The sequence below is a fragment of the Leucoraja erinacea genome, chromosome 39, assembly GCF_028641065.1.
Source record: "Leucoraja erinacea ecotype New England chromosome 39, Leri_hhj_1, whole genome shotgun sequence".
Classification (NCBI taxonomy): domain Eukaryota; kingdom Metazoa; phylum Chordata; class Chondrichthyes; order Rajiformes; family Rajidae; genus Leucoraja; species Leucoraja erinaceus.
Window position 1 is genome coordinate 2507844 of NC_073415.1, and position 15990 is coordinate 2523833.

Consider the following 15990-nt stretch of genomic DNA (forward strand, 5'->3'; position numbering starts at 1 on the left):
TGTTGTTAATGAGCTGAATAAAAGACAAGTTTAGTTTAGAGATACAGTGCGGAAATAGGCTCTTCGACCCACCGTGTCCACTTTGACCAGCGATCCCTGCACACTTACACTATCCTACACACAGGAGGAACAATTTACAATTATGCCAAGCCAATTAAACTACAAATCTGTACGTCTTTGGAATGTGGGAGGAAACCGGAGATCACGGAGAAAACCCACGCAGGTCACAGGGAGAACGTACAAACTCCGTACAGACAGCACCCGTAGTCAGGATCGAACCCGTATCTCTGGCGCTGTGAGGCAACAACTCTACCGCTGCGTCGCCGTGCCACCCCTGAAAGCAACTCTGGAAGCAAGATGGGAGTGGAATGCTTGGCCCTGCTAGAAACAATGGGAAAGTGTCAGGTAAGGACACAACAGACCTTCCATAAGGGAAAGTGACAGTGCAACTTGCTCAGAGGATGTGCGGCTGCAAGTATCCTCGGGACACAGTACAGACTGACAAGATGGTCTTGGTTCCTGGTACATCTGGTCAGTTTGCTTCCAAGATCTTACTTTGAAAAGCCTTTTAAAAGTATAAAGTGTGCTACGAAATACACACGAGTCATATATATATATATATATACATATGTGTGTGTGTGTGTATGTGTATATGCGTGTGTAAATATATATATATATATACACATATATATGTATATACATATGTATGTATATATATATATGTATGTATGTATGTAGGTATACACACACACACACACATATATATATATATACACACACACACATACATATATACACACACATATACACACACACACACATATATATATATATATATTTTTTTAAAAAGGCATATAATTGCACCCGGAGCTCTCGCATTGCCGCTGTTTTTAAGGCTTAACGCTTTGTAAATATGAAACCAGTCTCTCACATGGTTTGGAACAAGGAGGCCACTTAACATTAACAGTTATCAGAGACGTAATCAAAGTCGCTGAACATGAGCTGCTCGTTCTCGCTGAGAATCCGGGGCTCCCTTGGAGGGGTCAGTTTCGCTTCTTCGGCCGTAAACTCCTCATCAAAATTGCTGACATCTTCCCGATCCTTGATGGTGGGGACGAAAGGCGGCTTCACTTTCTTTGCCAGCAAGCCTTCCCAATCTATTTCCTGAGAATTTTAAGCAGCCAGGGAATTCAACGTTAATTTCAGCGTAGGAAACAAGAGTGGAAAATCAACATCCATTTGAAATATTCGGAGAAACATTTCTCCAAAAATGCGAGGCTAATTAATGCCGGCCACATAACGTCAAGTCTATCTTTGGTGTAAACCAGCATCTGCAGTTCCTTCCTACACATAACATCATGCACTACCCATGCACAAGATTTTTAATTGGAGAGTTTTAAAGCCAACAGAATGTTTTATGGAACAGAACAGGTCCACCATCGATTTTCTGGCACCCTTGGTTCCAGAACCTTGCCGGATTACCCATTTTTCCAGACCAACAGAGGTGAGGTAATGATAATAATTCAATACACCTCTGACCCACTAACTACGCTCCCCGCCTCGCACCCGTGTCTCTAAAGCTAGAAACTTGAATTAAAAAATAACAATGAACAAAGAAGCAGACAATTAACTCTTTCAGCACACAGGCATGGAAAGAGTGTGTACCACAAGCAATGCTCTGGTAATTTTGTCTTGATTAAAGGAAGTGCCGGACCATCAGTTGCTGGAAAATTGGTGGTGGACCTGTTGCTCTTAGATCAGGATAAATTCAACACCAAGGTTACACATTATAAACATACATCCAGGAAAACCTGTGGTAAGAGGGCAATTATAGATAAAATTTGTTAAACCCAGAATGATTTTACAGGCAAATGTATTAAATAAAACAATAATTGTTAATATCTATAGATATCTCTTGCTTGGTCAACATTAAAAATAGCTAAAAGTGAGATGTAGAAACAAGGAACTGCATATACTGTTTATAAAAAAGACACAAAGTGTTGGAGTAACTAAACTGGTCACACAGCTTCTGGAGAATACTTCTGGAGAATACTGATAGATGGTGTTTGGGTTGGGACCCTATTTCAGACTGATTGTAAAGAGAGGGAGGGGGAGTGAAGAAAGCTTGAAGAGAGGATGGGCAGGACAAAGCCTGGTAGGTAATATGTGTTCCCGAAACCCTGGGGTAAAAGACTACGTGTGTTCACACTATCTGCACCCCTCATGATTTCTCCACCTCTATAAGATCACCCTGCAGATTCCAGCACTGCAGAATAGAGCCCAAGGCCCTCCAATCCTCTAAGAGGTCACTCCCCATCCACTGATGCTCCAGGGAAAACAGTCCAAGATTGTCTATCCTCTTCTTTCAGCTATTTCTCTATAATCCAGTAAACATTCCAATAAACCTCTTCTGCCGTCTCTCCAAAGCATCCACATCCTTCCAGTTTTGGAGTGACCAGAGCTGCACACAAATACCCTAAATGCAGCATAACCAAAGTGCTATAAATGTGCAACATGACTTCCTGGATCGTACACACAATGCATCAACTGATGAAGACAAACCTACCATGTACCTTCTTATGTTGCCACTTTCAGGGAGCTAAGATTCCAATATCCCTATACACACCAATGCGGTTAAGGGCCTTGCCGTTAAATGTATACCTTCCCCTTACATTCAACCTCCCAAAGTGCAATTTCTTACACACTTGCTCAAGTAAAACTCCATCTGACATTTCTCTGCATATTCCCATAGCCGATCTATATCCCCCTGTACATTTCAAAAGCTTTCCTCACTGTCCACAACTACACCAACTTTGGAGTAACTCAGAAGAAGGGTTACGGCCCAAAACGTCACCTATTCCTTTTCTCCAGAGATGCTGCCTGACCCGCTGAGAAATAGCAACGTTTCGGGCCAAAACCCTTCTTCAGAGTCTGAGTCTGAGTCTGAAGAAGGGTTTCGGCCTGAAAAGTTGCCCATTTCCTTCGCTCCATAGATGCTGCTGCACCCGCTGAGTTTCTCCAGCACTTTTGTCTACCTTCGATTTTCCAGCATCAGCAGTTCCTTCTTAATCATTTATGTAGATCACAACAACAGAAGTCCCAGCACAAATTAGCTGAGGAACTCCACAGGTCAGACTTCTCCCGCGATAGAATAACACCCATTCACCACAACCTTGTCTTCTATGAGTAAATCAATTTGGAATCCAAAGGACCAAGTCACCATTGATCCCATGCATCTTAATCTTGTAGATCAGTTTACCCTGAGCGACTTTATTGAATGCCTTGCAATAAACCATGCAGACATCCGATGCCTAACCCTCATCGATTATCTTCGTCGCCTCCTTAAAGATTTATCCTCAATTTATCAAACTCAGTCATATCATCTGCTATAATATTGTAATTCCCCCCTCATGGAAGAGGTTGATAAGCCTGTTGATCCACTGAAAATCAAGGTATCTGGAACAGATAAAATCTTTGACAAAAGTATTGTTCTTCAAATTCTGACCCTCATCTCATTCCATCTGTTTTTTCCAGTGAAGTAATGTGGAAACTGGTCACACTTTCAGAAGTTTGATTTGACTCATTTAAAACATTTACAGTGACAGGATAAAGAGCAGCCAAGAGTTGGAAGAGAACAGAGGGCTTGTTATTCCTCGACTCACCTTGAAGAACGGCTGTTTCTTCACTTCTTCTGCGTCTCGTTCACTGGATCCTAGCCGACGTTCCGGGTTCCTGCGTAGCAGCTGGATACCAACATAAACACTGTCAATACTCAGCCACGTTATAAATCAGTTCCAAAATCAGCACTCCGTCTTTAAAACCCCCTTCTTCCTTACGCGCTTTTGTACGACAATACAGTAAACCCTCATTTTTACACCTTGATGGTATGAGTAATACTATCAATGCTGTCTGATTGACAATAGACAATAGGTTAAAGGAGTAGGCCATTCTGCCCTTCGAGCCAGCACCGCCATTCAATGTGGTCATGGCTGATCAGCTACAATCAGTACCCCGTTCCTGCCTTTTCCCCATATCCCCTGACTCCGCTATCAAGCTCCATCTTGAAAGTATCCAGAGAACCGGCCTACACCGCCCTCTGAGGCAGATAATCCCACAGACTCACAACTCTCTGTGATTGCTGGCAGAGTCTCTCATTGAATTATACAGCATGGAAACAGGCCCTTCAGCCCATCTTGCCCATGCCGACAAACATGTCCCACCTGCTGGCATTTGGCCCATATCCCTCTAAACCTGTGGGCTAAAGGTCCTGTTCCTATATTGTGCTGTTCTATATTGCAAGTCAAGTCAAGAGAGTTTTTTTGTCATGTATCCCAGATAGGACAATGATATTCTTGCTTGCTGCAGCACAACAGAATATTGTAGGCATAAATACAGAACAGTTCAGTGTGTCCATATAGCATAGACCATATAAATACACGAATAAATAAACAGATAAAGTGCAATAAGCTGTTATAGTGTTTAATAGCCTGATGGCTGTGGGGAAGAAGCTGATCCTGAACCTGGGTGTTGCAGATTTCAGGCTCCTGTACCTTCTACCTGATGGCAGCGGAGAGATGAGTGTGTGGCCAGGATGGTGTGGGTCCTTGATGATGTTGGCAGCGTTTTTGAGGCAGCGACTGCGATAGATCCCTTCGATGTTGGGGAGGACAGAGCCAATGATGGACTGGGCAGTGGTCACAACTTTCGGCATTCGTTTCTGCTCCTGGACGCTCATTTAGGACAATAATCCAATCAATCGCCCCAATTACAGCTCTCTACCCCTTCCCTATTTCATTTTTGTTTACCCCTCATCATCTGCTCACTCTGTCCTTGAATTGGCTCAGATGTTAAAAGGTACCAACACATAGAAAGAAGAGATAAATAGATCGCTTACCCTTCTCATTATGGCAATGGCTTCTGAAGACAGGAACCTGGGGTATCGCACCTCATCATTGACAATACTGTCAAACACCTCCTCTTCATCATCTCCAGGGAACGGTGACTGCAAAGCAGACTGAAAGTCAGTATATTAATAGCTCTAAGAGAATAATTCAATATGGCTTTGTGTAGGATAGAACTGCAGATGCTGGTTTACATCAAAGAAACATCACGGGTGGCAGAGTGGAGTAGCCAGTGGCTCTGGCTGAAGAGGAAAGACTCTATTTGGTCTCCCAAATAACCGGCCAGACAGATGCAGAGGGGGGTGGGTCTGCGACGCCAGAATGCACCACTGAACCTACTGGAGACGTCGTGGGTTCAATCAGCGAAACGTCGATGAAAGTAGGTGTCCATTTGATAACCCCAATGACGTGTCTGTCTAGCCTTTCTCAACATCGGAGGAGCATAGGTGAGTGTAGAAGGCTCCCATCACCATCGGGAGTAAATTGATATTTGGCACTTTGGACTTTTAACATCTAGTCCTGTGTATTTGTAAACATGACCATTGGGTACCCATCCACATTAATTCCATTCAGAGTCATGGGGCCATGCAGCATGGAAAGAGGCCCTTCAGCCCAACCCGTCCATGCCAACCAAGTTGTTTAATTGAGCTAGTCCCACTTGTCTGCAGTGGGACCATATCCTTCCAAACCTGTACTGATCCAGTGTCTTAATTGTACCCCCCTCTGCCACGTCCTCTGGCAGCTCGTTCAAAGCACACACCATCCGCTGTGTGAAAGAGTTCAGTCTCAACTGGGTGGTCTTTGCAGATTCCTCCTGAGACTATGTAGGTTTCCCTAGGTATTCTGGTTTCCCCCACATCCCAAAGACATGCGGGTTGGGAAGTTACTTGGTCCTGGCATATAGAGAGGATTTTAGGAGGGGTGAAATTGATGGTAATGTAAGAACAGAAATTCATGTTCATGTTCATAAGTTATAAGACATTATTCAAACATAATGGATAGGACAGGCTTGGAGGGATATGGACCAAAAGCAGGCAGGTGGGATAATTGTAACTGGGACATGTGGCCGGTGTAGGCCAGTTGGGCCAAAGGGCCTGTTTCCACACTGTAGCACTCTGACTATGAAGAGCAGAATTAGGTAATTCGGCCCATCAAGTCTACTCTGCCATTTAATCATGGCTGATCTATCTTCCCTTCTCAACCCCGTTCTCCCCATCCCTGACACCCATACTAATCAAGAATATATGTGTCTATCTCTGCCTTCAAAATATCCATTGACTTGGCCTTCACAGCCTTCTGTGGCAAAGAATTCCACAGATTCACCAACCCTCTGACAAAATAAATTCCTCCTCATCTCCTACCTGAAGGAACGTCCTTTAAATCTGAGGCTTGGACGGCTGGTCCTAAATTCTCCCACTAGCGGAAAAATCCTCTCCACATCCACTCTATCCTGGCCTTTCACTATTCGTTAAGTTTCAATGAGGTCCCCACTTATCCTTCTAAACTCCAGCAAGTAGAGGGCGAGTGCTGTTAAACGCTCATCATAGGTTGACCCACTCAGTCCTGGGATCATTCTCGTAAACATCCTCTGGACCCTCTCCATCTCCAGCACAACCTTCCTCAGATATGGGGGCCGATGAGGAAGTTACTTACTACACATCTTCCTTGCTAATTAATCCAATCCATCCGTCTGCGCATTATAGCAGTTATAAATATCAACTGCATATCATCATCTAATGTTGCACAATCATAAAGCAATAGGGAGTTACTGATCAATAATTATGTGGCATTTAAGTGCCACTTAATCAAACCCATGGTGATTTATCAGTGGAGAAGGCAGAACACTGGAATTCTCAGTAAGTCTCATCTTACCTTCACTTTAGGAGATTGCTGAGTGAATGATTAATGAATTCAAGCAATGGTGCCTTGGACTAAAATTACACCTTTGACTTATTTATGACTCCAGGCACCAGCCGGTCCACAGACAAACTTGAGAGGAAAGACACAAAGTGCTGGATTAAACTAAGGGTTAGGCAGCATCCCTGGAAAGCATGGACTGGTGCCATTTCGGGTCGGGACCCTTCTTCAGGCTGATTCACTCCGATACTGTTCACCCTTTTTACCTCTCACTTCCCCTTCGTCGCTGGCATCCAGAATATATTGATTAAGGAAAGAACATAATCTGGGAAAACCTAAATTGAGAATTTTAATTGAGGCGGCATGATGGCGCAGCTGTAGAGTTGTTGCCTTACAGCGCCAGAGATCTGGGTGCCATCCTGACCACCGGCGCTGTCTGTAGGGAGTTTGTACTTTCGTCCCACGACCTGTGTGGGTTTTCTCCGTTGCTCCGGTTTTCTCCCACATTCCATACAGGTTTGTACGTTAATTGGCTTTGGTAAAATTGTAAATTGTCCCTTGTGTGTAGGACAGTGTTAGTGTGCGGGGATCGCTGGTCGGTGTGGACTCGGTGGGCACTATCCTATACACTGGGGACAATTTATAATATTACCGAAGGCAATTAACCTACACACCTGTACGTCTTTGGATTGTGGAAGGAAACCAGAGCACCCAGAGAAAACCCACGTAATCACAGGAAGAAAGCACAAACTCCGTACGGACAGCAGCTTTAGTCAGTATTGAACTCGTGTCTCAGGTACTACTGTGCTGGCCTGAAATTATTATTATTGGCCCGAAATCCTTACTTACCCCACTCAGTACTTTGATTACTCAACACTGCGTGATTATGTGCAGTTGACATCTGCATGAATGGCATAACAAACAAATATCTGCAATAGATTTATTAGCAAGGAAGACGCTGAGAACTACCTCGTCCCCCCAAAAAATGGAAAATTATATTAGTTTTATGTAATAATGATCGATGAGACTCACCTCTCCCACCAACATCTCATAGATAAGGACACCGAGTCCCCACCAGTCCACTGCCCTTGTGTACGATGTGTCTGTCAGAACCTCAGGAGCAAGGAACTCAGGTGTCCCGCAGAAGGTGCTTGTCCGTTCTCCATAGCCCATACCTGCAGTGATCAAACAGATGTTGCAAAGTTTTGCTATCGCCCAGTTTAAATTCAACACATTGAGAAATTTACAATGAAGACCTAAAATATTCCAAGCATCACTGGCCTGTGTGGAATCTGTATTGCAACTTATGGAATAGTGAAAGGCCTATATAGAGTGGATGTGGAGGGGTCAAGGAAAGAGCGTTCATGCCACGGCCGTTTTCACCAATCTTTCCACCACCACGCACAAGAAGAAGTGGGTGTGGAGAGGATGTTTCCACTAGTGGGAGAGTCTGGGACAAGAGGTCATAGCCTCAGAATTAAAGGACATTCCTTTAGGAAGGAGATGAGAAAGAATTTCTTTATCAGAGGGTGGTGAATCAGTGCAATTCATTGCCACAGAAGGCAGCGGATGCTGTCAATGGATATTTTTAAGGCAGAAATAGATAGATTCTTGATTAGTATAGGTGTCAGGGGTTATGGGGAGAAAGCAGGAGAATGGAACTGCGAGGGAAAGATAGATCAGCCATGATTGAATGGCGGAGTAGACTTGGTGGACCAAATGGCTTAATTCTGCTAGAACTTATGAATCAAGAAAAGGCTTAAAGGGGGTTACAACAGGGACAGTCATAGACATAAGACATAGAAAATAGGTGAAGGAGTAGGCCATTCGGCCCTTCGAGCCTGCACCGCCATTCGATATGATCATGGCTGATCATCCAACTCAGTATCCCATCCCTGCCTTCTCTCCATACCCCCTGATCCCTTTAGCCACAAGGGCCACATCTAACTCCCTCTTAAATATAGCCAATGAACTGGCCTCAACTACCTTCTGTGGCAGAGAATTCCACAGATTCACCACTCTCTGTGTGTGAAAAATGATTTTCTCATACACGTGTAGCAGTCAGATATTTATAACCTCAGAATTTAAGGGTGCTCTTTTACAAAGGAGATGAGGATAAACGCCTTGAGTCAGAGTGTGGTTAATTTGTGGAACTCATTGCCACAGAGGGCTGTGGAGGCCAAGTCAGTAGATATTTTTAAGGCTGAGATAGACAAATTCTTGATTAGAACGGGTATCATGGGTTATGGGGAGAAGGCAGGAAAATGGGATTAGGAGGCAGAGATCAACCATGATTAAATGGTAGACGATGGGCCGAATGGCCTAATTCTACTATAACTTATGAACATGTAAACTCACATTAGAATTCTACTTAGATTAAAGCACATAATTCAGGCTATCAAATCAAATCTCGGGTAGACCAATGTCACTGGAATAAATCTGATTATCAGATTACTGTTTGTACAAAGTGCTAAAGGTAGGATAAGATATTTTGCGTGTATCTTTGGCATAAATGAGCATCTGTAGTTCCTTTTATTACATGCTGAATTTACGCTTCATCTCAGATGGATGCCAATAGAAAATCAATGGGATTATTTCAAAGATTTGTTTTCCTGGCATGCCAGCCACTTATAATCTGTCTATATGGCTTTGCCAGAATGTTGAAGTAAATGATTCATTAAATTACTTCTTTGACTTATTTATGTCAATAGTCAACAGATCAATAGATTTTATATCTACATTGTAGCATTAACGTACATGTCCACAGTGTACTAGGTACTGGTCCTCCTTGGGTTATGACGTGGTTCCATTGGGAACTAAGAGTGGAGCGGTGGGGCAGGGGTAGAGTTGCTGTCTTACAGCACCAGAGACCCGGGTTCCATCCCGACTCTGGGTGCTATCTGCATGGAGTTTGTACGTGTTCTCCATAACCTGTGTGGGTTTTCTCCGGGAGCTCAGCTTTCCTCCAACACTCCAAAGACGTACAGATTTGTAGGTTAATCGTCGATGTAAACATAGTAAAATTATCCCTAGTTAGTGTGCGGGGACTGCTGGTCGGTGTGGGCCTGTTTCACGCTGTATCTCTAAACCAAACTACTTGTATCCCAAAGAGATTGCAAATGGGAAATATGGCCTCCCACCAATATATTTAAACAAAAAATATCGGCAAACCAAGGGTAACGTAGTTAAACCAAGGGTGTTTGCTTCAACCATTCTGATATCGCTTTGAACCGAGTTCCCAGCCAGCAGAACATGCCTGCAGCCCCGCAGCAGATCCATCCATCTTCCAAATGCTTGCTCCACTGTGTGGGTCCTACATAAATCAGGTGTTGATGACCTATGGAATACTTGTACCATCAGCTGAGACAATAATAGATGTTGTAAATAGCTAAAACCTTGGCCATGACGTATTCCACCAAGGGCCAAAAAGAACCATGAATTATATTGGCTAGACGGATTCCACGTACTATTCCACCTGCTGTTTCTCCAATATCTTGTACAGCTGCAAAATTAAGCTCCAACTCGTATTTTGTATGCTCCAATTAATAAGGCAAGCGAGCCATATGCCTTCGTCACCACTCTGTCTATCTTCATCACCATTTTGGAGGAACTAGAAACTTGTACCCCTGGGTCTCTCTTCCCCACAACACTCTCTAGGGCCCCGTCATTCACTGTATAAATGGCAGATACTGACCCAGGTCTGAAGAGAGGGATCGTTTTAGTAGAAGTGACACCAACCTTCCTTGCAGAGTCCAAAATCAGCAATTTTCACATAACCCTGTGTGTCCAAGAGCAAGTTGTCGAGCTTCAGGTCTCTGCAGGAACAACAGTCATATTATTGTTGTCTAACATGAAGTAGCAATAATTTGGGAATAGTTTGAAATTAAAAAAAAAAGCAAAACATTCAGCGTTATTAAAAAATACAACCTGCGAAGGCAATTAATTTAAATAGCCCCTGAGTAAGGAAACATCCTAACAGTCAGCAATTATGCCTACTTCTGAGTTCTCCAGCCTGTTGGTGTCTCTCAGTAATGTCTTTAGTTTAGTTTAGTTTAGAGATTCAGCGTGGTAACAGGCCCTTCGGCCCACCAAGTCCATGCCGATCAGCAATCCCCGCACACTAACAGTATCCTACACACACTAGGAACAATTTTCACATTTACACAACACCAATTAACCTACAAACCTGTACGTCTTTGGAGTGTTGGAGGAAACCGAAGATCTTGGGGAAAACCCATGCAGGTCACGGGGAGAACGTACAAACTCCGTACAGACAGCGCCCGTAGTCAGGATTGAACCCGGGTCGTTGCGAGCAAGCGCTGTAAGGCAGCAACTGTGCTGCCCTATCTGTCTCAACATCTCTCATTCTTCAAGCTCCACAGTGGTGGACCTGGATGGAGCAGCAACAGGTGGAATCTAATCCTAGTGGGCGCAAGGTAATGCATTTTGGAAGGATTAATGAGGTGGTGAAGACAAACAGAATAGGTTTTGAGAGGACAAGAACAATGAGTTCTCGGGCCCTAGAGGGTATTGAGAAACAGAGAGACCTTGGTGTGCAGCTCCAAAGATCCTTGATGGTGGCCGTACAGGTAGATTAATTGGTGAAGAAGACACACAGAATAGTGGCCTTTATTAGCTGGGGCACACAAAGGTCATGATACAAATTAGACAAAGCATTGGTTGAGCCACAACTGGAGTGCCGTGCAGGGAGAGAGGCCAAGAGGACAGAACGATGGGAGGAGGAGGCGGGAAGCGGACAAAGTCACCACCAACAGCAAGAAGAGCAGCAGGTGAGAGGGGAGGAAGCCCCAAGGTTTCCCTGTGTGTCCTGTCAGTGGTGGCCCCAGAGCCTACAATGTGAGCAGCAACAAGAGCCGTGTCACTGGACCACGTGGTGGGTGAAGACGTGCTCGCTGGTGAACCTTGCAAGTCGGTGGTGGGATCAGAAGCCGGCACCCTAAACGGCCGGGGAGACGGTGCGAGCCAGGAGTGGCATGGGCAGGTCCACCGTTATATCCAACATCCATTATAAAGGGTCCGTTAAAACGAGGGTTTACTGTATTAAATTGAGCCGCAAACTTGTTGATAAGACACAAAAAGCTGGAGTAACTCAGCGGGACAGGCAGCATCTCTGGAGAGAAGGAATGGGTGACGTTTCGGATCGAGACCCTTCTTGTGAGGTATAAAAATTATCTAACCTGTACACAATTTTGTTGTCATGTAGAAACTGCAATCCAAGAACAACACATGCAGAGTAGAACCTGCAGAGAAAAAATAATAAAGCATTTGCACATTATATTTTAATTGACGTCACATTGCATTATCAAACAACAAGTTTGTGAACAGACTAATCCCCACACAGTTTCTTCCATTACAGTCCTATGATGCAGCTCTATAAGACTTTGGTTGGACCACATTTGGAGTATTGCGTGCAGTTCTGGTCACCCCATTACAGGAAGGATGTGTTGAGGCTTTGCAGAGGACGGAGAGGTTCACCAGATTGCTGCCTGGATTAGAGCGTATCAGTTACAATTTGAATAAACAAATTGTTTTCTCTGGAACGTCAGGGGTTGATGGCAGACTTAATGAAGGTATATAAAATAATGAGAGGCAAATAGGGCAGACAGAAGCTTTTGGTGTCCTACACTAGAGGGAATAGCTATAAAGTGAGAGAGGGAAAGTTTAATGTTGCACGGGGCGCAAGAGTGGTGGGGGCCTGGAATGCATTGCCAGGGGTGGTGCTGGAGACAGATATGATAGTGCCGTCCAAGAAGCTTTTAGCTAGGCACACGGTGAATCTGTGGAATTATTTGCCACAGAAGGCTGTGGAGGACAAGTCAGTGGATAGTTTAAGGCAGAGATAGATTGATTGTATTGTATTGGATTGTATATCTTTATTGTCATTTCCTGAGTATTCACATACCCAGAGGCAACAAAAAAACGTTGCTCAACCAGTGTCCATTCAGTGTGCATTAAAAATAAATAGAAATAAAAATACATATATCATGAACAAATTAACACTCTACTAAACATCAACAGGCGTTCCGATCGGCAGCGGCACGACAGTGGCTCTGCTGCAGTGTGTCCAGGTTGGTGGTTGGTGCGCGATACTTTGGCAGGGGGCAAAGTCCGTTTAGCAGTCTTATAGCCTGCGGGAAGAAGCTGAGGAGCATCCTGCTGGTTTTGCAGCTAATGCTCCTGTACCTCTTCCCAGATGGCAGGATGGAGAATATGTGATGCGATGGGTGGTAGGGGTCTTTGATGATGGAGATGGCTCTGCTGATACATCTCTTCCTGTATATGTCCAGCAGGAAAGGGAGTGGAGCACCAATAATCCTGCTGGCGGTCTTCACAATCCTTGATCTTGATTCTTGATCAGTACAGGTTTTGGGGGTGGAGGAAGGAGAATGGGGTTAGGAGGAAGAGATAGATTAGCCATGATTGAATGGCGGAGTAGACTTGATGGGCCGAATGGCATTGAAAAGATTTAAGCGCTCATGGTGCACACAGGCCAGGCCAGCTATGGGAGGCATATTTCATGTCAAGGAGACCCAACTGTGCTCAGCTTCCTTCACAGACATAAAACTCTCGGGTCTGCATCATCTTTTCTCATATTGCGCTCCTCCTAATACCATTCAATTGTTCTAAATTTCTCTCAAGGCTGCTTTGTTTGATCAGTTTGCATTTGTGATCATCCAAGGACAAGGACACGGAGGATAGCGAGATCACACAAACCAACCCCCCTTCCATTGACTCCATTTACACCTCACGCTGCCTCGGCAAGGCCAGCAGCAAAATCAAGGACCAGTCTCACCCCGGCCACTCCCTCTTCTCCCCTCTCCCATCAGGCAAGGAGTACAGAAGTGTGAAAACGTACACCTCCAGATTCAGGGACAGTTTCTTCCCAGCTGTTACCAGGCAACTGAACCACCGTACCAACAGCTAGAGAGCAGTCCTGAACTACTATCTACCTCATTGGAGACCCTCAGTCTATCTTTGATCAGACTTTACTGGCTCTATCTCGCACTAAACGTAATTCACGTTATTCCTTTATCATGTGGATGGCTCGATTGTAATCATGTATTGTCCTTCCGCTGACTGATTAGGCAACAAATGCTTTTCACTGCACCCCAGTACACGTGACAATAAACTAAACTAAACCGTGCAAAGAATACTAACATACAGGTGCAGTTTGTGATCAAGGAGGTGGTGGTGTTAGGGCTCTTGAAGGTGGATAAATCCCCAAGGTCTGATGTGGGTTAGCAAATAGAAAAAAAATATCTACGAAAGAGTCTTGTGAATCTAACAGGGCACCACTGGGGTTTTTTCTGGTGCTGTAAGGCTTTTGGGTTTGTTTTTAAGGCTTGGAAGGATTTTCTTTACTCAAACAGCACTGCAGACAAAACTGCACACAAAACCATGAGTAGGGTACCCCACTTTGCAAGGATTTCTTTACTCTTGCATTTTATGAACTGGAATGGCGAATACCCACAACACAACAATGTTAAGGAATGAACTGCAGATGCAGTTTACATTGAAGATCGATACAAAATGCTTGAGTAATTCAGTGGGACAGGCAGCATCTCTGGATGAAAGGAATGGGTGGTGTTTCGGGTCGACACCCTTCTTCAGATGGGTTTTAAACAATATTTACTAGTTTTTCACTGTTTAAAAACAACTCTAACCTGGCAGCCTACTTTAGTACACATTATATACACATGAATGACTGACACAGGGAGCCAATCTGGGAGAACAAAGGCACAACTGCCAGCCTGTGAATCACTTGTTGTTTAAAACCATTTATAGAAAACAGGTGCAGGAGTAGGCCACTCAGCCCTTTGAGCCAGCACCGCAATTCAATATGATCTTGGCTGATCATCCTAAATCAGTACCCTGTTCAAGCCTTTTCCCCAAATCCCTTGATTCCCATGGCCCGAAGAACTTAATTGAACTTTGTCTCATGAAAACATTACGTGAATTGGCCTCCATTTCCTTCTGCGGCAGAGAATTCCAGATTCACAACTCTCTGGGTGAAAATGTTTTTCCCCATCTCAGTCCTAAATGGCCTACCCCTTATTCTTAAACTGTGTCCCCTGGTTCTGGACTCCCACAACATCGGGGGCATTTTTCCTGCATCTGCCCTGTCAATCCTCTAAGAATTGTATATGTTTCTATAAGATCCCCTCTTATTTTCCAGCGAATTCCAGCGAATACAAGCCCAGTCAACCCATTCTTTCATCATATGTCAGTCCCGCCATCCCGGGAATTAACCCAGAGAACCTATGCTGCACTCCCTCAATAGCAATAATGTCCTTCCTCAAATTAGAAGACCAAAACTGCACACAATACTCCAGGTGAGGTCTCGTCAGAGCCCTGTACAACTGCAGTTGGACCTCCTTGCTCCGAAACTCAAATCCTCTTGCAATGAAGGCCAACGTGCCATTAGCTTTCTTCACTGCCTGCTGTACCTGCATGCTTACTTTCAATGACTTTTACCATTCATTTTAACCAACACTCTTTCTATGAAGGTAGACAAAAGTGCTGGAGAAACTCAGCGGGTGCAGCAGCATCCATGGAGCTGAATAACAAAATTCTTTCTATGAACTTTATTTCTCAATCACTTTTTATGCACATCTTTAGGGAATGGTTCCTGGAATTTTGCATACACATTCTCCAGATATTCCATTAATTATACTATTTTTCCAAAAACTTAAATTTTTCAAAGCTTTTGTTTAATATTTTTGATCTTCCCAAGGCCTTTCTGAGACATCCAGAAATCACTTATTATTTTGAATAGCTAAGCAGGTACAAGTTGCCAATTCTCGTCACAAGTATAAATATTAGTAAGCTATGTACTTTTACATCTTATATACACTTGCAATTTGCAGAAGTACAGGTTTACAGTATGCTGCATTCTAATCTGCTTTTTAGGTTTTCAGTTCAATGCAAGAATACACAGTGGAATTTTCAAAGAGCGCAGGATTGTTCTATGAAACAGCTGCAAATGAGTCCCTTCCCCTTCGACCTCAACATTTATCATTTTTTTACCGGCAGTAAGCCAATACCCATCTGAATCTGCTGCCATCTCCATTTTCTGCAGTTTGCAATTGATTATTGTTTGTCCTCTGTTCACCATGAATGGAATTGCTTTCTCCCGATATAAAAACTACTCTTAGTTCTGAATGCTTTTACAAATCTCAATGGTCCTTTAACCCTTTACTGTTGAACAAAT

The 15990-nt window shown here is 43.9% G+C and overlaps 1 protein-coding gene across 1 annotated transcript; it reads right to left on the reverse strand.

The window, feature by feature from the left end:
• Positions 1-803: 803 nt before the first annotated feature.
• LOC129714511 (serine/threonine-protein kinase N2-like) lies at positions 804-12664 on the reverse strand. Its single transcript, XM_055664173.1, has 6 exons — positions 11957-12664; positions 10497-10573; positions 7791-7933; positions 4895-5002; positions 3663-3743; positions 804-1164 (listed from the first exon to the last, which is right to left on the reverse strand). The coding sequence occupies exons 3-6, from the start codon at positions 7929-7931 to the stop codon at positions 961-963; spliced, it is 534 nt and encodes a 177-aa protein (XP_055520148.1). The 5' UTR covers positions 7932-7933; positions 10497-10573; positions 11957-12664; the 3' UTR covers positions 804-960.
• Between the last annotated feature and the right edge of the window lie 3326 nt (positions 12665-15990).